We start from the raw sequence: 25,944 nt of genomic DNA, 5'->3' as shown, positions 1-25,944 counted from the left end.
CTCTGACATTCCCTGGAGACATTCTCCCCATTATCTTGGCAATTACATTTGTCTTCTCATTACTTATGTAAATTTCTGCAGCTGGCTTGAATTTCTCCCCAGAATATGGGTTTCTTTTCTACTGTATCATCAGCCTGCAAATTTTTCAAACTTTTATGCGCCACTTCTTCTTGAACACTTTGCCAGTGGAAATTTCTTCCACCAGATACCCTAAATTATCTTTCTCAAGTTCAAAGTTCCACAGATCTCCAGGGTAGGGGCAAAATGTCACCCAACTCTTTGTATAGCAACAGTGACCTTTACTCCAGCTCCCAACAAGTTCCTCATCTCCATCTGAGACCATGTCAGCCTGGACTTTATCATCCATATCACTATCAGCATTTTGTTCAAAGCTATTCAACAAGACTCTTGAAAGTTTCAAACTTTCCCACATCTTCCTATTTTCTGAGCCCTCCAAGTCTCTAGGAAGTTCCAAAGTTTCCCACATTTTTCTTTCTTCTTCTGAGCCATCCAAACAATTCCAACCTCTGCCTGTTACCAAATTCCAAGGTTGCTTCCCCATTTTGGGATATCTTTACAGCAGTGCCCCCTTACCTGGTACCTATTTACTGTAATAGTCCAGTCTCACACTGCTAATAAAGACATACTCAAGACTGGTAATTTATAAAGGAAAGAGGTTTAATTGACCTGCAGTTCTGGAGGGCTGGGGAGGCCTCGGGAAACTTAAAATCACAGCAGAAGGGAAAGCAAACACATCCTTCTGCACATGGCAGCAGCAAGAAGAAGTGCCAAGCAAAGAGGGAGAAAAGCACCTTATAAAACCATCAGATCTCATGAGAACTCACTCACTACGAGAACAGTGTGGAGATAACCATCCCCATAATTCAGTTACCTCTCACTGGGTCCCTTCCACGACATTTGGGGATGATGGGAACTATAGTTTAAGATGAGATTTGGCTGGGGACACAACCAACCCATAACACTAAGTATGACCCAAATGCCCCAAATGATAATTAAAAAAAAAATGGTGGAAGGATTTTTATTGCTTTGGGTTTATACCCAGTAATACAATTAATGGGCTGAATGGTAATTTTGTTTTACATTCTCTGATAAACCACCAGACTGCTTTCTACAATGGCAGAACTAATTTACAATCCCACCAGTAATGTATAAGTGTTCCCTTTTTTTCACCACCTTGTCAGTATCTGTTATTTTTTTACTTGTTAACAATAGCCATTCTAACTGGTGTGAGATGGTGTCTCATTGTAGTTTTGATTTGTATTTCTCTAATAATTAGTGATGTTGAATCATAAGTGAGCCTATGGAACAGAAAATCAAATACCACACGTTCTCTCTTTTAAGTGGGAGCTAAACATTGAGTACATATGGACACAAATAAGGGAACAAGAGACACTGGGGTCTGCTTGTGGGTGGAGGGTGAGAGGAGGGTGAAGATACAAAGCTACCTATAAGTGACTATGATTATTACCTGGGTGACAATAAGTCTGTACACCAAACCTGCATAGCATACAATTTACCTATATAACAAACCTGCACATGTACCCATGAACCTAAAATAAATGTTAAAACAAAGAAGATAAAGAAAAGGAATAAAATATTTTAAAAACCGCATCCCCAAAACTTATTTTAAGTGAAATTCAACAACAAAAGATAAATTAGAAGAATTTCTAAGTCAGACACAGACATAGGCAAATGTCCTATGTATATAAAAAGCTCTTAAAAATTAACAAAAACACCACCAAATGCTGGCAAGAATGAGATAACAGGAATTTTCTTTCATTGCTGGAGGTAATATAAAATGGTACAGCCATGTTGGAAGACAGAGTCAAAGTTTTTTAAAAGCAAAAGATAGATTTACTGTATGATTAAGCAATCATGCTCCCAGATATTTACCTAAATTAATTGGAAACATGTCCACAAAAAAAACCCCCTGCATTTGAATGTTAAAAAGTGGAAGCATTTAAGATGTCCTTTAATAGGTAAACAAATAATTGAACTGTGGTACATTCATACAATGGAATATTAGTCATCAATGTATTAGTCCATTCTCAGGATGCTATAAAGAACTACCTGAGACTGGGTAATTTATGAAGAAAACAGGATTAATTCATTCACAGTTCAACAGGCTTTAGAGGAAGCATGACTGGGAGGCCTCAGGAAACTTACAATCATGGCAGAAGGCAAAGGGGAAACAAAGCGTATCTTCTCATGGCAACAGGAGAGAAAGAGAGAGAGCGCGCAAAAGTGGAAGTACCACACACTTCTAAACTATCAGATCTCATAACTCACTCACTATCTTGAGACCAGAAAGGGGGAAATCCACCCACATAATCCAGTCATCTCCCACCAGGCCCCTCTTCCAATTTGGCATGATATTTGGGCAAAGACACAAATCCAAATCACATCAATCAATTAAAAAAAAATGAGCTATCAATCTACAAAAAGAAAGAAAGGAAAATTAAATGTGTAAATAAAAGAAGGCAGCCTACAAAGCTTCAGATTGTATAATTTTAACTGTATAACTTTGTAGAAAAGGCAAAATAATGGGCAATGAAAAGATCAGTTGTTTCTTGGGGCTCAGTGGGGAGAAGGAATGGATGAATAGGTCTGAATAGGTCTGACACAAGACATTTTTTGGGCTAGTGAAACTATTCTATATGATATTATAATGTTGCATCATAATATGCATTTGCCAAACCTTTGGAAATTTACAACATAGAAAGTGAACTCTAATGTAAAATATGGACTTAATAATGTATCGGTATTCTTTCATCATTTGGAACAAATGTGCTGTACTAATACAAGGGGTTAATGATAGGAGAAACTGTGCGTATGTTGGGCAGGGAGCCCTCCATACTTTCTGTACAGTTTTCTGTAAAACTAAAATTGCTATAAGATATAGGAACTAGTAAAGAAAAAAAATCATCAAACATTTTCCAAAACAGTCACTAGAGGTTATGAAACATGAAAATATGAACATCATTTTTTTATTCATTGACAATAAGAGAACTGCAATTGAAAGTCACCCAGATTGTCAACAAAGGTGTTGATTGGAGATTGTGTTTGCAAAGTAAATGACTTTGAGCCAGTGGGAGTACTTCTAGGAATTTAACCTCTAGCAAGCTATATTCCCAAAATACTGAAAACAATGTAAATATCAATCAATAAGTTATCAAATAATGACACATGCAGGCAAATGAATATTCTGAGTTCTTAAAAAAAGAAGAAACGAGATATGTATTTTCTAATATGGACCCTATTCACAATATATTGTTACATTAAAAAAAAGACAAAGGAAGAATATGTGGAGCATGCTATTGTTTATGTAAAGTGGGGAATGTTTCTTAGTTCAGGTGAAATCCCTGGAGAAAACGCCCTGGGTCAAATTTACTAGAACCTTCTCTCACTTAATGTGTAAATTCACTATCAAACATTCCCAACAAGTAATGATCCAGCTTTTCCTGGAATTGTAGTAAAGCAGCATTCACTACCCCACATTCTCCTAACTTAAGTCTTATTATATAAAATGTCTTCCTAAATGGTAGATTTTATTTCCATGAATAAAAGTATGGAAAGAAATAAAAAAGCAACACTTACTAAATTTACTTTAATGACATTATGTTAAGAAAGTGTTTATTTTTGTTTGTTTGTTTGCTTTTTGAGACTGAGTCTCGCTCTGTTGGCCAGGCTGGAGTGCAGTGGCACAATCTCAGCTCACTGCAAGCTAGGCCTCCAGGATTCACACCATTCTCCTGCCTCAGCCTCCCAAGTAGCTGGGACTACAGGCGCCTGCCACCAGGCCCGGCTAATTTTTTGTATTTTTAGTAGAGACGGGGTTTCACCGTGTTAGCCAGGATGGTCTCAATCTCCTGACCTCGTGATACACCCGCCTAGGCCTCCCAGAGTGCTGGGATTAGAGGCGTGAGCCACTGTGCCCGGCCGAAAGTGTTTATTTTTATTTGGAATTGTAACTCATTTTAGGACAACTGTCAAGATGCTCCTCAGAATCTCCCCAAAGCAATGATCACCAAGTCCAAGCATTAACATCACATTTTAGGATAGCATTACTTTAGTTACTTTAGTTTCAGTATGAAAAGACTTCTAAAACAATTTTTTTTAAAACCCATATTAGTTTCTTTTCCTTTAGTGAAGGTTTTGGTAGAACTAATAGGAAATGTGTGTGTGTGTGTGTGTTGTGTACACCCACACATATATATGTATGTGTGTATGTAAGTGGGAAGCAACAGAAGAGGTCAGAGGGATGTGATGTGAGAATGACTATGCATATTGTTGCCGGTTTTGAAGTTGGAGGAAACGGCCCAGAAGCCAAGGAATGTAGGTCGCCTCTAGAAGTGGGAAAAGACAAGGAAACAGGTTGTAGAGCTTACAGAAAAAAAATGCAGGGCTAGGCGTGGTGGCTTATACCTGTAATCCCAGCACTTTGGGAGGCCAAGGAAGGTGGATCACTTGAGGTCAGGAGTTAGAGACCAGCTAGGCCAACATGGTGAGACCCCGTCTCTACTAAAAAATACAAAAATTAGCCTGGCATGGTGGCAGGTGCCTGTAATCCCAACTACTCAGGATGCTGAGGTAGGAGAATCACGGGAACCTGGGAGGTGGACGTAGCAGTGAGCCAAGATCTTGCCACTGTAGTCTAGCATGGGCAACAGAGTGAGACTCCATCTCAAAAATAAATAAACAATAAAATAAAATAAAAAGATGCAGCTCTATCAATACCTTGATTTTAGCCAATTAAGGCAAGTGTTAGGCTTCTGACATCCAGTGCATGCTTCAAGCTTATCTCATACACCCTTTCTTCAAAAGTTTGCACCACTTCAGCCAGCTAGAAATAACCATCCCTCTTTACAACTCTCCTGGCATATTGTAGCTGACACATGGCCCTTACTACTTTTATTTTAGTCACCTGTGTTCACTGCTGGATTGTTTAAAGTGGACATTTTTAAAAGAGCAGTTATTTGCCAATTAATACAGTTAAATGGTTATCTTATGATTATTAAAGGACTTTATTTTTTAGAATAGTTTTAGAATCGCAGTACAATTGAGGAGAAAGCACAGAGATTTCCCATATCCTGCCTGCTCCCACACATGCATAGCCTTGCCCGTTATCAACATCTCCCATCAGGGTGGTAGATTTGTTACAATTGACAACCCATATTGACATATCTTTATCACTCATGATCTGTTCCATTGGTCTATATCTCTGTTTTGGTACCAGTACCATGCTGTTTTGGTTACTGTAGCCTTGTAGTATAGTTTGAAGTCAGGTAGGGTGATGCCTCCAGCTTTGTTCTTTTGGCTTAGGATTGACTTGGTATGCAGGCTCTTTTTTGGTTCCAAATGAACTTTAAAGTAGTTTTTTCCAATTCTGTGAAGAAAGTCATTGGTAGCTTGATGGGGATGGCATTGAATCTATAAATTACCTGGGGCAGTATGGCCATTTTCACGATATTGATTCTTCCTACCCATAAGCAGGGAATGTTCTTCCATTTGTTTGTATCCACTTGTATTTCATTGAGCAGTGGTTTGTAGTTCTCCTTGAAGAGGTCCTTCACATCCCTTGTAAGTTGGATTCCTAGGTATTTTATTCTCTTTGAAGCAATTGTGAATGGGAGTTCACTCATCATTTGGCTCTCTGTTTGTCTGTTATTGGTGTATAAGAATGCTTGTGATTTTTGTACATTGATTTTGTATCCTGAGACTTTGCTGAAGTTGCTTATCAGCTTGAGGAGATTTTGGGCTGAGACAATGGGGTTTTCTAGATATACAATCATGTCTTCTGCAAACAGAGACAAATTGACTTCCTCTTTTCCTAATTGAATACCCTTTATTACCTTCTCCTGCCTGATTGCCCTGGCCAGAACTTCCAACACTATGTTGAATAAGAGTGGTGAGAGAGGGCATTCCTGTCTTGTGCCAGTTTTCAAAGGGAATGCTTCCAGTTTTTACCCATTCAGTATGATATTGGCTGTGGGTTTGTCATAGATAGCTCTTATTATTTTCAGATATGTCCCATCAATACCTAATTTATTGAGAGTTTTTAGCATGAAGGGTTGTTGAATTTTGTCAAAGGCTTTTTCTGCATCTATTGAGATAATCATGTGGTTTTTGTCTTTGGTTCTGTTTATATGCTGGATTACATTTATTGATTTGTGTATATTGAACCAGCCTTGCATCCCAGGGATGAAGCCCACTTGATCATGGTGGATAAGCTTTTGGATGTGCTGCTGGATTCGGTTTGCCAGTATTTTATTGAGGATTTTTGCATCAATGTTCATCAAGGATATTGGTCTAAAATTCTCTTTTTTGGTTGTGTCTCTGCCTGGCTTTGGTATCAGGATGATGCTGGCCTCATAAAATGAGTTAGGGAGGATTCCCTGTTTTTCTATTGATTGGAATAGTTTCAGAAGGAATGGTACCAGTTCCTCCTTGTACCTCTGGTAGAATTCAGCTGTAAATCCATCTGGTCCTGGACTCTTTTTGGTTGCTAAGCTATTGATTATTGCCACAATTTCAGAGCCTGTTATTGGTCTATTCAGAGATTCAACTTCTTCCTGGTTTAGTTTTGGGAGAGTGTATGTGTCGAGGAATTTATCCATTTCTTCTAGATTTTCTAGTTTATTTGCGTAGAGGTGTTTGTAGTATTCTCTGATGGTAGTTTTATTTCTGTGGGATTGGTGGTGAGATCCCCTTTATCACTTTTTATTACGTCTATTTGATTCTTCTCTCTTTTTTTCTTTATTAGTCTTGCTAGCCGTCTATCAATTTTGTTGATCCTTTCAAAAAACCAGCTCCTGGGTTCATTAATTTTTTGAAGGGTTTTTTGTGTCTCTATTTCCTTCAGTTCTGCTCTGATTTTAGTTATTTCTTGCCTTCTGCTAGCTTTTGAATGTGTTTGCTCTTGCTTTTCTAGTTCTTTTAATTGTGATGTTAGGGTGTCAGTTTTGGATCTTTCCTGCTTTCTCTTGTGGGCATTTAGTGCTATAAATTTCCCTCTACACACTGCTTTGAATGTGTCCCAGAGATTCTGGTATGTTGTGTCTTTGTTCTCGTTGGTTTCAAAGAACGTCTTTATTTCTGCCTTCATTTCGTTATGTACCCAGTAGTCATTCAGGAGCAGGTTGTTCAGTTTCCATGTAGTTGAGCGGTTTTGAGTGAGTTTCTTAATCATGAGTTCTAGTTTGACTGCACTGTGGTCTGAGAGACAGTTTGTTATAATTTCTGTCCTTTTCCATTTGCTGAGGAGAGCTTTACTTCCAAGTATGTGGTCAATTTTGGAATAGGTGTGGTGTGGTGCTGAAAAAAATGTATATTCTGTTGATTTGGGGTGGAGAGTTCTGTAGATGTCTATTAGGTTCGCTTGGTGCAGAGCTGAGTTCAATTCCTGGGTATCCTTGTTGACTTTCTGTCTCGTTGATCTGTCTAATGTTGACAGTGGGGTGTTAAAGTCTCCCATCAGTATTGTGTGGGAGTCTAAGTCTCTTTGTAGGTCACTCAGGACTTGCTTTATGAATCTGGGTGCTCATGTATTGGGTGCATATATATTTAAGATAGTTAGCTCTTCTTGTTGAATTGATCCCTTTACCATTATGTAATGGCCTTCTTTGTCTCTTTTGATCTGTGTTGGTTTAAAGTCTGTTTTATCAGAGACTAGGATTGCAACCCCTGCCTTTTTTTGTTTTCCATTTGCTTGGTAGATCTTCCTCCATCCCTTTATTTTGAGCCTATGTGTGTCTCTGCATGTGAGATGGGTTTCCTGAATACCACACACTGATTGGTCTTGACTCTTTATCCAATTTGCCAGTCTGTGTCTTTTAATTGGAGCATTTAGTCCATTTACATTTAAAGTTAATATTGTTATGTGTGAATTTGATCCTGTCATTGTGATGTTAGCTGGTTATTTTGCTCATTAGTTGATGCAGTTTCTTCCTAGCCTCGATGGTCTTTACAATTTGGCATGACTTTTCAGTGGCTGGTACTGGTTGTTCCTTTCCATGTTTAGTGCTTCCTTCAGGAGCTCTTTTAGGGCAGGCCTGGTGGTGACAAAATCTCTCAGCATTTGCTTATCTGTAAAGTATTTTATTTCTCCTTCACTTATGAAGCTTAGTTTGGCTGGATATGAAATTCTGGGTTGAAAATTCTTTTCTTTAAGAATGTTGAATATTGGCCCCCATGCTCTTCTGGCTTGTAGAGTTTCTGCTGAGAGATCAGCTGTTAGTCTGATGGGTAACCTGACCCTGTTCCCTTTGTGGGTAACCTGACCTTTCTCTCTGGCTGCCCTTAACATTTTTTCCTTCATTTCACCTTTGGTAAATCTGACAATTATGTGTCTTGGAGTTGCTCTTCTCGAGGAGTATCTTTGTGGCGTTCTCTGTATTTCCTGAATCTGAATGTTGGCCTGCCTTGCTAGATTGGGGAAGTTCTCCTGGATAACATCTTGCAGAGTGTTTTCCAACTTGGTTCCATTCTCCCCGTCACTTTCAGGTACACCAATCAGACGTAGATTTGGTCTTTTCACATAGTCCCATATTTCTTGGAGGCTTTGTTCGTTTCTTTTTATTCTTTTTTCTCTAAACTTCCCTTCTCGCTTCATTTCATTCCTTTCATCTTTCATCACTGATACCCTTTTTTCCAGTTGATCGCATCAGCTCCTGAGGCTTCTGCATTCTTCACGTAGTTCTCGAGCCTTGGCTTTCAGCTCCATCAGCTCCTTTAAGCACTTCTCTGTATTGGTTATTCTAGTTATACATTCTTCTAAATTTTTTTCAAAGTTTTCAACTTCTTTGCCTTTGGTTTGAATTTCCTCCTGTAGCTCAGAGTAGTTTGATCGTCTGAAGCCTTCTTCTCTCAACTCGTTGAAGTCATTCTCCATCCAGCTTTGTTCCGTTGCTGGTGAGGAACTGCGTTCCTTTGGAGGAGGATTGGCGCTCTGCTTTTTAGAGTTTCCAGTTTGTCTGCTCTGTTTTTTCCTCATCTTTGTGGTTTTATCTACTTTTGGTCTTTGCTGATGGTGATGTACAGATGGGTTTTTGGTGTGGATGTCCTTTCTGTTTGTTAGTTTTCCTTCTAACAGACAGGACCCTCAGCTGCAGGTCTGTTGGAGTTTGCTAGAGGTCCACTCCAGACCCTGTTTACCTGGGTATCAGCAGCGGTGGCTGCAGAAGAGCAGATTTTCGTGAACCGAGAATGCTGCTGTCTGATCATTCCTCTGGAAGTTTTGTCTCAGAGGAGTACCCGGCCGTGTGAAGTGTCAGTCTTCCCCTACAGGGAGTGCCTCCCAGTTAGGCTGCTCAGGGGTCAGGGGTCAGGGACCCACTTGAGGAGGCAGTCTGCCTGTTCTCAGATCTCCAGCTGCATGCTGGGAGAACCACTGCTCTCTTCAAAGCTGTCAGACAGGGACATTTAAGTCTGCAGAGGTTACTGCTGTCTTTTTGTTTGTCTGTGCTGTGCCCCCAGAGGTGGAGCCTACAGAGGCAAGCAGGCCTCCTTGAGCTGTGGTGGGCTCCACCCAGTTCGAGCTTCCCAGCTGCTTTGTTTACCTAAGCAAGCCTGGGCAATGGCGGACGCCCCTCCTCCAGCCTTGCTGCCGCCTTGCAGTTTGATCTCAGACTGTTGTGCTAGCAATCAGTGAGACTCTGTGGGTGTAGAACCCTCCGAGCCATGTGTGGGATATAATCTCCTGGTGCGCCGTTTTTTAAGCCTGTCAGAAAAGCACAGTATTCAGGTGGGAGTGACCCGATTTTCCAGGTGCCGTCTGTCACCCCTTTCTTTGACTAGGAAAGGGAGCTCCCTGATCCCTTGCCCTTCCCGAGTGAGGCAATGCCTCACCCTGCTTTGGCTCACGCACGGTGTGCTGCACCCACTGTCCTGTGCCCACTGTCTGGCACTCCCTAGTGAGATGAACCCGGTACCTCAGATGGAAATGCAGAAATCACCAGTCTTCTGCGTCGCTCAGGCTGGGAGCTGTAGACCGGAGCTGTTCCTATTCGGCCATCTTGGCTGCCCCTCCGACGATGTCTTTATTTCAACTTGACTTTTGAGAGATAATTGCACAGGTATAGAATTGTAAGTTGGAGGTGTTTTTCTCTCAACACTTTGAATATTTCAGTCCACTCTCTTCTGGAGTGCATGGTTTCTGAAGAGAAGTCTGATGTAATCTTTTGCTCCTCTATACATAAGGTTTGTTTTTTTTTCTGGCTTCTTACAGTATGTTTTCTTCATCTTTGATTTTCTACAGTCTGAAAATAACAAACCTATGCATAATTTTTCTGGCAATTTTCCTTCTTGGTGTTTTCTGAGCTTCCTGGGTCTGTAGTTTAGTGTCTGACATTCATTCAAGAAAAGTTTTCAGTGCTTTTTAGTTCAAATATTTATTTTGTTCCTTTCTTTCTCCCTTTCAAGTATTTCCATTATACACACGTAGTTATCACAAAGTTCTTGGCTATCCTTTTTTTTTTTTTTTCCTCTAGTCTTACTTTTCTTTGCTTTTAATTTTGGAGGTTTGTATTGGAATATACTTAGAGATAGTTTCCTCAGCTGTAATCTACCTAACAATAAAATAATTAAGGTATTTGTCATATCTGTTACAGTATTTTTTAATCTTTAGTGATTCTTTTTGGCTCTTAGAATTTTTATCTCCTTGCTTACATTGCTCCCCTGTTCTTGCATGCTCTCTACATTATTCATTAGAGCCCTTAGCAAATTAATAATAGTTGTTTTAAATTTCCATTTTGATAATTCCATCGTCCGTTATATACCTGGATCTGGCTTTAAGTCTTATTCTTTTCAGACTGTGTTTATTGCCTTTTAGTATGAGACTTGCAATTTTTTCTTGACAGCCAGACAAAATGTACTGGGTAAAAGGAACGGCTGTATTTAAGGGTTTATTAATGTGGTGTAAGGTGCTGGAGAAAAAGTAGCATTCAACAGTTCTATGATAAGGTCTCAATCTTTTAGCGAGCCTGTACCTGTGGATTGTGAACTTCGAACTTCCTTCTCAGTTTCTGTCTCCTGCCCTTATGTAGAACGAGAGGGTTTGAGGGGGCTGGAGATGTATATTTTTCTCCATCCCAGAGGAAGGCTAGAGAAAGCCGGAGTTTAGTTTCTGTAGCTTTGTATTTAAAAAAAAAAAAAAAATAGGAAAGTTTTTTATTCCCCAATGAAAAGAATAAACAGAATTGCTTTCTTAATATTTGTATGTATAACTTCTGTTTTTTTTTTCTTTTAAGGTCTGCATACTGGGGAGAAAAAAATGTAAAATATTTTACACAATTTAATAATCTATTTTCTTTATTCTCTTTTCACAGAAGAGCCTTCTTCGGCTTGAAAGTAGCCCTAATATTCCCAGTACTTGTTTTACTTACTGTATTTATTTTTGTTGTAAAGAAAAAATTCCATGGAAAGGATACCAAAGTATCAGAAAATGAAAGACAAGTAATGGATGAAGCAAACTTAGAATTCTTAAATGACAGTGAACATTTTGTACCTTCTGCTGAAGAACAGTAAAGCATGTAATTAAGAGGAGGAAAAAAATAATTTTGCTGCTGTTTCCAACTAATGTATTGATTCCGTAAGACGTTATTTTTGTGGTGTTCTGAGTCTTTTCACTGAGAATTCCCACATTCTTCACTTATGATGCAACAATGAATAAGCCTATGAATTTATAATGAAACAAACTATAAAAAATGGTACCCATGGTTAGGACATAGCTACACAAGCATTTGTAGTTTAGAATATATAATTCATAAAAATTTGAAGTGAGAGGAATAGTTAATATGTAATAGAAGAAAAAGTACTTGCTCAGGTAGTTGTAACTCTTAATAAAACCAATGACTAGAATACAAGTGGAAGTAAAAAGGCGGAGATAGATTAATAGCCTAAATAAGGAGAGAACCTTATGCCTTTTTTAAAACAAAACAAAACCATTGAGACATTTTACTTAGGCCTAAAATCTAGCCTGGATTTATGCTATAATGATATCTATTTTTCATGTTAAATTGTACATTACTCAGAAATTATAAATATTATTACTTTATAATTTGAAATTGTGTTTGCTAGCCACCTTGATGTATTTTCTTCCAAACTCCCACTAAGATACTATTGAAAAAATAGAAATAGTCAAATATTTGCAAGGTATAATTGTTAGGCAACATATTATAGCATGTGTTAAGTTTCTGCTAGGCCTATGGAAATTTTTTTTTTTTGATTTTTGATTCCATTTTTACTCACTTTGAGGAAGTGTTGCCTTTTTTTGATGTACTTAAATGGCTAAAATAAAAAAGACAATCACAAGAAAAAAAGAAGAAAAAATAAAAATAAAATATCCATCAATTTTAATTTCACTCCAGTTAGAGAAAGTAAAAGCTCTGGTCTTAGATACATCTCTTGTATTTCATCTGTAGTGAGAAGAAAGAACACTCTTCATTGGCAATTATCAGATTATTTGTTTGAATAGCATTTTTCCACATTCAGCTCCCCATCTTCTTGCATAAGGAAATGGTTTAAGAAAAGCTGACTTTGACTTGAGAAACAAAATCCATTGATAAGATGTGTCTTCATTGCATCTGTCTGTTCTCTGGGAGAAATAAAATCTGTGTCACTCTCTTGCATACTTGTTTGTTGGTTCATCATGCACAAAAAGATATCTTCCAGATCTCTACAAGCCAGGCAAGAAATAGGGAAAATGAGATCAAATATTTAAATATTGCATTTTCTAGTAGGAACAACTCTACTGTAATGAATGCTAGAGGTTGTAGTTTCTTATTCTTAATTGATTTAAATTTTTTTTGTATCAGAGTCAAGTGTAAAAATATATTTCAACAAATATAATTATAGACCTACTTTAGAGATTCTGAATTCAAGCATTTGTGATATAGCTTGGACAGCTATAAAAAATTCCGCATGATGCTCGTATTCCTTGATAGACAGAAAGCCATGTGATAAGACAAGGTATGCCTGAGTATAGCAAAGTCACACAAAATAAATATTACTAGAATCTTGGAAATGGCCTGAAAGTTATATATATACATACTCAAATACCTATATATGTAATTTCCTATATATATACACACACACATAAATGTAACTTCATATATATACACACACATATATATACACACACACATATATATGTAACTTCCAGTGTGTGTGTCTATGTATAGATACACACACACATATACATACACACTTATATAAAAAAGTATTAATATATATAATTAATATATGTATTAATGTTTCCCCAGTCTGTAAACTAGAGAAAAGATACATTAATTACACAAACAGAAACTTGAGGAAAACCACACATTTGCTAGGTTTGTAGGTGTCATATAAAAAATCTGATGGGATCATACACATGCACACATAAACACACATACACATATAATTGTACATATTTATGGAATACAATGTGATGTTTCAGTACATGTATACACTGTGTAATGATCAAATAATGGTTATTAGCATATTGATTACCTTACACATTTATCATTTCTTTATTGTGAGTACATTCAAAATCCTCTCTTCTAGCTTTTTGAAAGGTACATTATTGTCAGCTATAGTCACCCTACTATACAGCAACTTATTCCTCCTACCTAACTTTAACATTTTACCATTTAAAAACCTCTCCCCATCTTCCACTTCCCGTTTTTCCCATCTTTGATAACCACTATTCCATTCTCAATGCCTTCGAGATCAATTTGTTTAGATTCTTCACATGAATGATACCATGCAGTATTTTTCTTTCTATACCTAGCTTATTTCCCTTGACACAATGTTCTCCAGGCTCAACTATTTTATTGAAAATGACAGGATTTCATCTTTTTTTGTGGCCGAATGGAGTTCATTATGCATATCTACCTCACATTTCCTTTATCCTTTTCCCTGTTGATGACATTTAGGTTGATTCCATGCCTTGGATAATATGAATACATGCCTTGGATAATATGAATACATGCCTTGGATAATATGAACAGTGCTGCAATAAACATGAAAGTGCAGAATGACTCTTCAACATATTTATTTCATTTTCTTTGGCCATATACCCAGTAGTGGGATTGCTGGATCATATGATAGATCTATTTTTAAATTTTTGAGGAACTTCCATACTGTTTTTCATAACCCTTGTACTAATTTCCATTAACAACAGTGTATAAAACTTTCCCATTCTCCACAGTATTGCCAGCATTTTTTTTTTTTTTTTGCCTTTTTGATGCTATCCATTCTATCTGGGATGAGGTGATATCTCATTTTGGCTTCTATTTGCATTTTGCTGATTGTTAGTGATATTGAGCATTTTTTTCATATAACTGTTGGCCATTTCTATATCTTCCTTGGAAAAATGTCTTTGCCCATTTTTAAATTAGGTTTTTCTTATTGAATTGTTTGAGTTCCTTATAAATTCTTTATATTAATCTCTTGTCAGATGTAAAATTTGCAAATATTTTCTCCCATTCTGTAGGTTTTCTCCTTAGTCTGTTGATTGCTTCCTTTGCCATGCAGAAATTTTTTAGTTTGATGTAATTACTCTATTTTTGCTTTTGTTGCCTGTGTTTTTGAGATCTCGCCTAATAAATCCTTGCCAAGACTGAAGTTATGTAGCATTTCTTCTTGTATTATTCTAGTACTTTCATAGTTTCATATCTTACATTTAACTCTTTAGTCTATTTTGAATGGAATTTTGTATGTGGTGAGAAATAGAGGTCTAGCTTTATTCTATTGTATGTGGATATTCAGTTTTCCTAACACCATTTGTTGAAGAGACTGAGCTTTCTTCAATTTGTGTTTTTGGCATCTTTTTTGAATCTTGGTTGTCAGTGCGTTAATTTATTTCTGGGATCTCTGTTTGGTTACACTGAACTTTTTGTCTTTTCTAATTTTTTTTGGCCAATAAAATGCTGTTTTGATTACTATAGCTTTGTAGTATATTTTTAAGGCAAGTAGTGTGATGTCTCTAGCTTTATCCTTTTGCTCAGAATTACTTTAGTTATTCAGAGTCTTTTGTGGACCTCCAGTAATATGTTGAGTAGGTCCGGTAAGAGTGGGGAGCTTCACATTGTTTCCTTAGAGGAAAACCTTTCAACAACTCATTCAGCATTACGCTGCCTGTGGATTTGTCATATATGGCCTTTGTTATGTTGAAGTATGTTATTTCTGTACCTAATTGGTTGAGAGTTTTTATTATGAAGAGGTGTTCAATTTTGTCAAATGCATCTGCATTTATTGAAATGATCATATAATTTTTATCTGATTCTATTGATGCAATGTATCATGCTTATTGATTCACATATGTTGAAATATCATGGCATCTCTGATATGAATCCCACTGAATTTTTTTAATATGTTAAACTTGGTTTACTAGTATTTTGTTGACAATTTCTACATTTAAATTCATCATGGATATTGACCTCAAGTATTTGTATTGCTGTTATGTCTTTTTCTGGTTTTGGAATCAGTGTAATTATGGCTTCATATAATAAGTTTGAAAGAGTTCCCGCCTTTTCAATTTTTTGGAACAGTTTGTGAAAAATTGTATTAGTTCTTTTAAAAATATTTTCTAGAATTTAGCAATGACACCATCATGTCCTGGACTTTCTTTTCATGGAAGAGTTTATTACTGCTTCAAATCTCATTACTCATTATTTGTTTGTTCATATTTTCTACTTCTTAATGCAATCTTGGCAGGTTTGATAAATTGCTTGCATTTCTATAGTTTTTGGGTTACAGGCAGATTTTGGTTACATGGATAATTTCTTTAGTGATGATTTCTGAGATTTTCATGTACCTGTCACCTGAGTTGTGTATACTGTACCCAATATGTAGTCTTTATCTCTCACCCCTCCTCCCAACCTGCCCCACCCTTGGTAGGTTTTTGTGATTAGGAACTTATTCATTTCTTCTAGATTTTTCATATTGTTGGCATATCATAGTAGTTTCTTATGATCTTTTGTATTTCTGTGGTATCAGATGTAATGCCTTCTTTTTTATCTCTGCTTTTATTTATTTTACTCCTCTCTTTTTTTCTTGGTTAGTCTTGCTAAAAGTTTGTCGATTTCATTTATCTTTTCATAAAATCAGCTTTCTATTTTGTTTATCTTTTCTATTGTTTTTAAGTCTCTATTGTACTCTGATCTTTATTATATCTTTTCTTCTCCTAATTGTGAGTGTAGTCTATTCTTGCTTTTCTATCCTTGAGATCCCTCATTTGGTGGTTCATTTGAGAGCTTTTTTCTTTTTTTGATGTAGATATCTATTGCTATAGACCTCCTTCTAATGACTGCTTTTGCTGTATTTCATAAGTTTTAGTATTTTGTGTTTTTATTTTCTTCTGTCTCTAGAAATTTTTTAAATTTTTCTTTCAATTTGTTCATCAATTTATTGGTTGTTTAGAAGCATGTTGTTTAATTTCCATGTATATGTAGCATTTCAGATCTCCTCCTATTGTTGATTCCTCGTTTACTTCATTTTCATGAAAAATGATATTTGATATGATTTTAATTTCTTGAATTTGTTAAGACTTTTTTAGTAGACTAAAATATGATCTGTCCTGTAGAAAATACCACGTCCAGTATAGAAGAATGTGTATTCTTCAGCTGTTGGATGGAATGTTCTTTTAATGTCTGTTAGGTCCATTTGGTCTAGAGTGCAGTTTAAATCTGATGTTTTCTTCTTGGTTTTCTGTAAATAATCTGTCCATTGCAGAAAGCAGGGTGTTGAAATTCCCTACTGTTATTGTATTACTGTGTATCTCTCCCTTTAGATTGATTAATGTATCCTTCATGTATTTAAATGCTTTGATGGATGTTGGTTGTGTATGGATTCATGATTGTTATATGCTTTTATTAATCCTTTTATCATTATATAGTAGCCTTGTTTGTCTGTTTATATATTTTTTACTTGAGATTTATTTTATCTGTTATAAGTATAGCTACTCTTGCTTTGTTTTGGTTTTTATTTGTATGAGTATGTTTTTTTCACTCATTCACTTTCAGTATATGCATGTCTGTACAGGTGAAATGAGTGTCTTGTAGGGAAAATATAGTTGAGCCTTGTTATTTTTATCCACTCCATCAAATTTATGTCTTTCAACTGCAGAATTCAGTCTATATATATTCAATGTGATTATTGAAAGTAAGACCCTACTACTGCCAGTTTGCTGCTCCTTTTTGAGCTGTAATTTTGTATATTTTAATAAATCTCCTCCTATTCCTCCTTTCTCCTTACCCTTTCCAGTCTAGTATCCTCTTTTTTACTTTTTACTTTTATGAGATCAACTTTTTTAAGCTTTTACATATGAGTGAAAACATGTGGTGCAAAACATTCTGCTCCTGGCTTACTTCATTTAATACAATGTTGTCCAATTCCATTTGTGTTGCTGTGAATGACAAGATTTCATTCTTTATTATAGCTAAATAGTATTCTCTACATCTCTCTAAATATGCAGATTTTTTCTTTCTTTCTTTCTTTCTTCCTTCCTTCCTTCCTTCCTTCTTTCTTTATATATATATTTTTTATTATGCTTTAAGTTCTAGGGTACATGTGCACAAAGTGCAGGTTTGTTACATATGTATACATGTGCCATGTTGGTGTGCTGCACCCATTAACTTGTCATTTACATTAGGTATATCTCCTAATGCTATCCCTCCCCCCTCCCCCCACCCCACAACAGGCCCTGGTGTGCGATGTTCCCCTTCCCGTGTCCAAGTCTTCTCATTGTTCAATTCCCACCTATGATTGAGGACATGCAGTGTTTGGTTTTTTGTCTTTGCGATAGTTTGCTGAGAATGATGGTTTCCAGCTTCATCCATGTCCCTACAAAGGACATGAACTCATCATTTTTTATGGCTGCATAGTATTCCATGGTGTATATGTGCCACATTTTCTTAATCCACTCTATCATTGATGGATATTTGGGTTGGTTCCTTTGCTATTGTGAATAGTGCCACAATAAACATATGTGTGCATGTGTCTTTATAGCAGCATGATTTATATTCCTTTGGGTATATACCCAGTAATGGGATGGCTGGGTCAAATGGTATTTCTAGTTCTAGATCCCTGAGGAATCACCACACTGTCTTCCACAATGGTTGAACTAGTTTACAGTCCCATCAACAGTGTAAAAGTGTTCCTATTTCTCCACATCCTCTCCAGCACCTGTTGTTTCCTGACTTTTTAATGATCACCATTCTAACTGGTGTGAGATGATATCTCATTGTGGTTTTGATTTGCATTTCTCAATGGCCAGTGATGATGAGCATTTTTTCATGTGTCTGTTGGCACATAAATGTCTTCATTTGAGAAGAGTCTGTTCATATCCTTTGCCCGCTTGTCGATGGGGTTGTTTATTTTTTTCTTGTAAATTTGTTTGAGTTCTTTGTAGATTCTGGATATTAGCCCTTTGTCAAATGAGTAGATTGCCAAAATTTTCTCCCATTCTGTAGATTGCCTGTTCACTCTGATGGTAGTTTCTTTTGCTGTGCAGAAGCTCTTTAGTTTAATTAGTTCCCATTTGTCAATTTTGACTTTTGTTGCCATTGCTTTTGGTGTTTTAGTCATGAAGTCCTTGCCCATGCCTATGGCCTGAATGGCATTGCCTAGGTTTTCTTCTAGGGTTTTTATGATTTTAGGTCTAACATTTAAGTCTTTAATCCATCGTGAATTAATTTTTGTATAAGGTGTAAGGAAGGGATCCAGTTTCAGCTTTCTACATATGGCTTGCCAGTTTTCCCAGCATCATTTATTAAATAGGGAATCCTTTCCCCACTGCTTGTTTTTGTCAGGTTTGTCAAAGATCAGATAGTTGTAGATATGCGGCACTATTTCTGAGGGCTCTGTTCTGTTCCATTGGTCTATATCTCTGTTTTGGTACCAGTACCATGCTGTTTTGGTTACTGTAGCCTTATAGTATAGTTTGAAGTCAGGTAGGGTGATGCCTCCAGCTTTGTTCTTTTGGCTTAGGATTGACTTGGTGATGCGGGCTCTTTTTTGGTTCCTTATGAACTTTAAAGTAGTTTTTTCCAATTCTGTAAAGAAAGTCATTGTAGCTTGATGGGGATGGCATTGAATCTATAAATTACCTTGGGCAGTATGGCCATTTTCACGATATTGATTCTTCCCATCCATGGGATGCAAGGCTGGTTCAACATACGCAAATCAATAAACGTAATCCAGCATATAAACAGAACCAAAGACAAAAACTACATGATTATCTCAATAGATGCAGAAAAGGCCTTCGACACAATTCAACAGCCCTTCATGCTAAAAACTCTCTATAAATTAGGTATTGATGGGACGTATCTAAAAATAATAGCTATTTATGACAAACCCACAGCCAATGTCATACTGAATGGGCAAAAACTGGAAGCATTCCCTTTGAAAACTGGCATAAGACAGGGTTGCCCTCTCTCACCACTCCTATTCAACAGAGTGTTGGAAGTTCTGGCCAGAGCAATCAGTCAGGAGAAAGAAATCAAGGGTATTCAATTAGGAAAAGAGGAAGTCAAATTGTCTCTGTTTGCAGATGACATGATTGTATATCTAGAAAACCGCATTGTCTCAGCCCAAAATCTCCTCAAGCTGATAAGCAACTTCAGCAAAGTCTCAGGATACAAAATCAATGTGCAAAAATCACAAGCATTCCTATACACCAATAACAGACAAACAGAGAGCCAAATGATGAGTGAACTCCCATTCACAATTACTTCAAAGAGAATAAAATACCTAGGAATCCAACTTACAAGGGATGTGAAGGACCTCCTCAAGGAGAACTACAAACCACTGCTCAACGAAATGAAAGAGGACCCAAACAAATGGAAGAACATTCTTTTCTTTCTTTCTTTCTTTCTTTTTCTTTCTTTCTTTCTGTTTCTTTCTTACTTTCTTTCTCTTTCTTTCTTAATTTCTTTCTTTCTTTTTCTTTCTTTCTGTTTCTTTCTTACTTTCTTTCTCTTTCTTTCTTTCTTTCTTTTTCTTTCTTTCTATCTTACATTTTCTTTATCTGTTCATCTATTGTCGAACACTGAGGTTGATGCCATATTTTGGCTATTATGAATAGGAATAAGATAAATATCAAGGTGCAGATGTCTCCTCAACATTGTGATTTCATTTTCTTTGGATAAATTCCCAGTAGGGGCGTTGCTAGATCATAAGTTTTTTCCGTTGTAGTTTATTGAGGAACCTCCATACTGTTCCCTTTGTGGCTGTGTTAGTTTACATTACTATCAATAGTGTGTAAAAATTCTCTTTACTCTGCATACCTGCCAGCATTTTTTTTTTTTGCGTGTTTTTTTTTTATGATAGCCATTCTAACTAGAGTGAGATGTTACCTCTGGGTGTTTTTTATTTGCACATCTCTTTTAAGTAGTGATGTTGATCATTTAAAAGATATATTTGTTAGCCATTTGTATGTCTTCTTTTGAGCAATGTCTGTACAAACTCTTTGCCCCCTTTTTAAAATTAAATTGCTTGTCTGTGCTGTTGAGCTGTTTGAGTTCCTTGTATATTCTGGATAATAACCACCTGTTGAATCAGTAGCCTGAAAATATTTTCTCACATTTTGTAGACTGGCTCTTTACCCTGTTGATTATTTCGTTTGCTGTATAGAAGCTTTTTAGTTTGTTATAATCTCATTTATTCATTTTTGCTTTTGTTGCCTGTGCTTTAAAAGTCTTACTCATAAAATCTTTCCCAGACCAATGTCCTGAAAAATTTCCCCCATGATTTCTTATAGTAGTTTTGTTCCTTCAGGTATAACATTTAGTACTATGACCCATTCTTAATTGATTTTTGTATAAAGTAAGAGATGGGAGCCCTGTTTCATTATTCTGCATATGTATATTCAGTTTTATCAGCACTATTATCTAACAGACTAACCTTGCCACAATGAATGTTCTTGGCATCTTTGTAAAAAAAACAGTTGGCTTTAAATATGTGAATTAATTTCTGGATTTTGTATTCGGTTTCACTGGCCTGTGTATCGTGCTGTTTTGATTACCACAGCTTTATAGTATATTTTGAGGTATGATAGTTTAATGACTCTAGCTTTGTACTTTTTGCACAATACTGCTTTGATGATTTGAGGACTTTGTGATTCTGTAAAAATTTTAGAATTTTTTTCCATTTCTGTGAAGAATGTTGTTGGTATTTTGATATAAATTGCATTAATCTGAAGACCGCTTTGGGTAGTAGTGTCATTTTAACAATATTGATTCTTCTGATTTATGAACACAGAATGTCTATTTATTTGTATCCTCTTCAATATTTTTCATCAGCATTTTGCACTTTTTCCTGTAGAGGTTTTCACTTCTTTGCCAAAATTTATTCATAGGTCTTTTTTTGAGCTATAGTAAATAGGTTTATCTTTTTTATTTCTTTTTCAGCTAGAAATTCATGTATAGAAATGCCACTAATTTTTTGTATATTAATTTTGTGTAGAGTCTCTAGATTATCTATATATGAGATCAGGTCATCTGCAAAAATGGACAACTTGACTTCCTCTCTTCCAATTTAAATGCCCTTCTTTTTCTTTTGCTTATTTGCTCTGGCTAGAAATTCCAGTATTGTGTTGATTAAGAATGGTGAGAGTGGACATACTCGTTCCATTGCTTAGAGAAAAATCTCCCAGATTTCTATTACTTAGGAAATAGTTAGATGTGGGTTTTTCATATATGACCTTTAGTATATTGATGTATTTTTCTTCTACACATAATTTATTAGGAATTTTTATCATGAAGGAATATTGAATTTAGTCAACAGCATTTTCTGTATTAAGATGATCACATGATTTTCGTTCTACTGATAAGACCTTATTGATTCACATATTTTGAATCATCCTTGCATTCCTTTGATAAATCTCACACAGTCATTTTATATTATTTTTCGATGTGTTGTTGAATTAAGTTTTGTAGTATTTTATTGAGTATTTCTGCATCTATGTTTGTCAGGAATACTAGCCTGTAGTTTCCTTATTTCCTGGTGTCCTGATTGGGTTTTGATTACAGTGTTATGCTGACCTCGTAGAATGAGTTAGGAAAAATTCCTTCGGCTTCACATTTTTATAATAGTTTGATAATAATGAGTTAATTCTTCTTAAAAAGAATGGTACCAGTAGAACCAGTAGAATTCAACAGTGAAGCTATACAGTCCTCAACTTGTATTTGTTGAAAGTCTTTTTATTACTAATTCAACCATGTTACTTGCTTTTGGCCTGTCAGATTTTCTATTCCTTCTTCATTCAATCATGATAGGTTGTGAGTGAAAAATTTATCAATTTTCTCTGGGTTTTCAAATTTATTGGAAATAAATAGTGCTTCAGAGTATCTTCTAATGATTCTTCATATTTCTATGGTAGCTGTTATAAAGTTTCCTTGTTTATTTCTGATTTTATTTATTTGGGTCTTTTTTTCTTAATTTAGTTAATGGTTTGTCAATTTTCATTTTCTTTTTATAGAACCAGCATTTTTATGTTAATCTTTTCTATTTTTTTTACACTCTTTGTCAATTAGTTCTGCTCTGATCTTAATTATTTCTTTTCTTCTATTAATTTTGGGTGTGGTTGGATTTTTTTTTGAGTTGATTGAGGTGTACACTCAGGTTTTTATTTGAAATCTTTCTAGGTTTTTGATGTAGGCCTTTATTGCAACTTGCCTTTTAATGCCGATTATACTGTGTCTCATAGATTTTGGTATATTGTGTTTCTATTTTCATTTGTTTTAAAGAATTTTTAAAATTTTATTAATTTCTTCACTCATTGGTCATTCAAGAACATGCTGTTTACTTTCCACTTATTGTACAGTTTTTAATATTACTCTTGTTATAATGTTAGTTTTATTTTATATGGTCGGATAAGATACCTAACATGAATTTGATTTTTTGTAATTTTTGAGACTTGTTTTGTGTCCTAACATATTTCTATCCTGGAGATTTTTCCATGCACTGATTAAAAGAATATGCATTCTTCAACTATTGGGTAAAGTTTTTTGTAAATATCTAGTAGGACCATTTATTTATGATGAAATTTATTTATTTTAATTTCCTTTTGAAATTTTAGATTCAGAGGTACATGTGTAGGTTTGCTACAAGAGTGTATTATCTGGTGCTGAGGGTTGGGCTTCTATAGATTCTGTCACCCAGATAAAGAAAATATTATCCCAAAGGAAGATTTTTTGTCCCTTGTCCCCATCTGTCTCTCCCTCTGCTTGGAGTCCCCACTGTCTATTTTTCTCATGTTTATGTCTGTGGAAATGTAAGATTTAGCTCCCACTTATAAGTGGAAACATGTGTTTCTTACTTAGTTTGCTTAGGATAATAGCCTCCAGCTGCACCCATATTGCTACTCAGTACATGATTTTATTCTTTCATATGTCGTGTAGTATTCCATAATATATTCATACCATATTTTCTTTATCCAATCCACCATTGATGGACACCTAAGTTCATTCCATTCTCTGCTATTGTGAATAGTTCTGCAAGGAACATGAGTGCCTGTGTCTTTTTGATAGAATGATTTATTTTCCTTTGAATATATACCTAGTAATGGGATCACTGGGCCAATTGGTAGTTCTTTAAGAAATACTCGATCTGCTTTCCACAGAGGCTGCACTAATTTGCAATCCCAACAACAATGTGTAAGTGTTCCCTTCTTCCATAACCTCACCAAAGCCTGATATTTTTTGACTTTTAAATAATAATAATTCTGACAGGTGTGAAATGATATCTCCTTGTGGTTGTGATTTTCATCTCTCTGGCAATTAGTTATAATTTTTTATTTTTTTATTTTTAGTGGCTGCTTCTATGTCTTCTTTAGAAAAATGTCTGCTCATATCCTTTGCTCACTTTTCAGTTGGGTTTTTGTGTTGTGATTTATTTAAGTTGCTAATAAACACTGAATATTAGTCCTTTGTTGGATGTGTAGTATGGAGATTTTTTTTCGTATCTTGTGGGTTGCCTGTTTGCTCCATATACAGTTTCTTTTACTGTTTAGGAGCTCTTTGGCTTAAATTCTAATTGTTTATTTTTTATTTTGTTGCACTTGCTTTTGGGATCTTTATCATAAATTATTTTCCTATCCAGTATCTAGATAAATACTTCCTAGGTTTTCTTCTAGAATATTTTAAGTTTGAGGTCTTGCATTTAATTATTTAATTCATCTTGAGTTTACTTTTATATATACTGAGAGGTAGGGGTCCGATACTATTCTTTTGCATCTGATTAGCCAATTTTCCCAGCACCATTTATTGAATATGGTGTCCTTTCTCCATTGTTGATTTTTGTCAACTTTTTCAGAGATGAATTTGTTGTAGACAAGCAGCTTTATTTCAGGGATCTCTGTTCTGTTCCATTGGTCTATGTGTTTATTTTGTACCAGTACCATGCTGTTTTGATTACCATATTCTTAGAGTGTAGTATGAAGTCATGTAGTGTGATGTCTCTTTCTTTGTTCTTTTTGCATTTACTATTTGGGCTCTTTGTTGATTCCATATGAATTTTGGAATAGTTTTTTTTATATTCTGTGAAAAACAATGTTCGTAGTTTGATAGGAGTAGCATATTCAATGCAATTTAGATTGCTTTGGGCTGAATGGACATTTTAATGATATTATTCTTCCCATCCATGAGGACCAAATGTTTTTTCACTTGTTTGTATCATCTTTTATTTCTTGCAACATTGTTATGTTGTTCTCCTCATAGAGATCTTGCACGTCCTTGATTAGGTTTATTCCTAGGTATTTTTATATGGTTATTGTAAATGGGATTGAGTTCTTGATTTGGTTCTGAGCTTGAGTATTATTGGTGTATAGAATGCTACTGATTTTTGTATGTTGATTTTGTTTCCTGAGACTTTGCTGAAGTTTTTCTATCAGGTAGAAATGTCTTTTGGCAGAATTTTTAGTGTTTTTGAGGTACAGAATCATATCATCAGCAAAAAAGATAATTTGACTCCCTGTTTTCCTATTTGAATGACTTTTATTTCTTTATCTTGCCTGATTGCTCAGGCTAGGACTTCCAGTACTAGGTTTAACAGGAGTGGTGAGAGTAAGACAGCTTTGTCTTATTTCAGTACTTAAGGGGAATGCTTCCAGCTTTTTGCCCATTCCGTATGGTATTGCCTGTGGTTTGTCATAGATGATACTTATTATTTTGAGGTATGTTCCTTCAATGCCTAGTTGTGGGTGGGTTTTTCCATGAAGAGATGTTGTATTTTATCAAATGCTTTTTCTGTGTCTTTTGAGGTAATCCTATGGGTTTTGTTTTTAATTTTGTTTATGTGCTGAATTACCTTTATTTATTTGTGTATGTTGAACACTCTTGCATCCCAATAATATAGCCCACTTTATTATGGTGAATTAATTTTGTGTTATACAGCAGATTTGATTTGCTAGTGTTTAGTTGGGGATTTTTGCATCTATGTTTATCAGGGATATTAGCCAGCAGTTTTCTTTTTTCCCTGTGTCTTTGTCAGATTCTGGTATCAGGATGATGTTTGTTTCAATAATGAATTGGGGAGGAGTCCCTCCTCTTTAACTTTTTTTGAATAGTTTTAAAAGAATTCATACCAGCACTTCTCTATATATACATATGTAAAGTTTGGCTGTGAATATATCAGCCAAGGGCTTTTTTGGTTGGATGGATTTCTAGCACTGATTCAAATTAGGACTCGATATTGATCTGTTTAGGGTTTCAATTTCTTCCTGGTTCAAACTTGGGAGGTTGTGTGTTTCCAGGAAAGTAAGAATTCTCCCATTTAATTCATGGTTCCATTCTGCCCACTGGTGAAGGCCTTAAAGTGACAGGATATCAGAATCCTCAAGAGAGCTCTGTCTGCATGGAGACAACATCTTCTTAATATCCACATACACAACTCTAACCACGAGCCAATTGGCACTGCAAACTTTGCTGTTGTCCCAAGTTCCAT

General features: G+C 35.7%; 1 protein-coding gene across 1 annotated transcript in view; it reads left to right on the top strand.

Annotated features, from left to right (window-relative positions):
• The window catches only part of LOC134807488 (putative solute carrier organic anion transporter family member 1B7), a 75,267-nt gene extending 62,959 nt beyond the window's left edge, over positions 1 to 12,308 (top strand). Inside the window, exon 13 of the mRNA XM_063785884.1 lies at positions 11,346 to 12,308. Within this exon, the coding sequence (XP_063641954.1) occupies positions 11,346 to 11,544 (199 nt within the window). The 3' untranslated portion in view covers positions 11,545 to 12,308. The remainder of the gene's footprint in view (positions 1 to 11,345) is intronic.
• The last annotated feature ends 13,636 nt before the right edge of the window (positions 12,309 to 25,944 follow it).

This window comes from Pan troglodytes, chromosome 10, assembly GCF_028858775.2.
Source record: "Pan troglodytes isolate AG18354 chromosome 10, NHGRI_mPanTro3-v2.0_pri, whole genome shotgun sequence".
NCBI classification, from domain to species: Eukaryota; Metazoa; Chordata; class Mammalia; order Primates; family Hominidae; genus Pan; species Pan troglodytes.
This window is presented reverse-complemented; position numbering and strand designations above follow the sequence as displayed.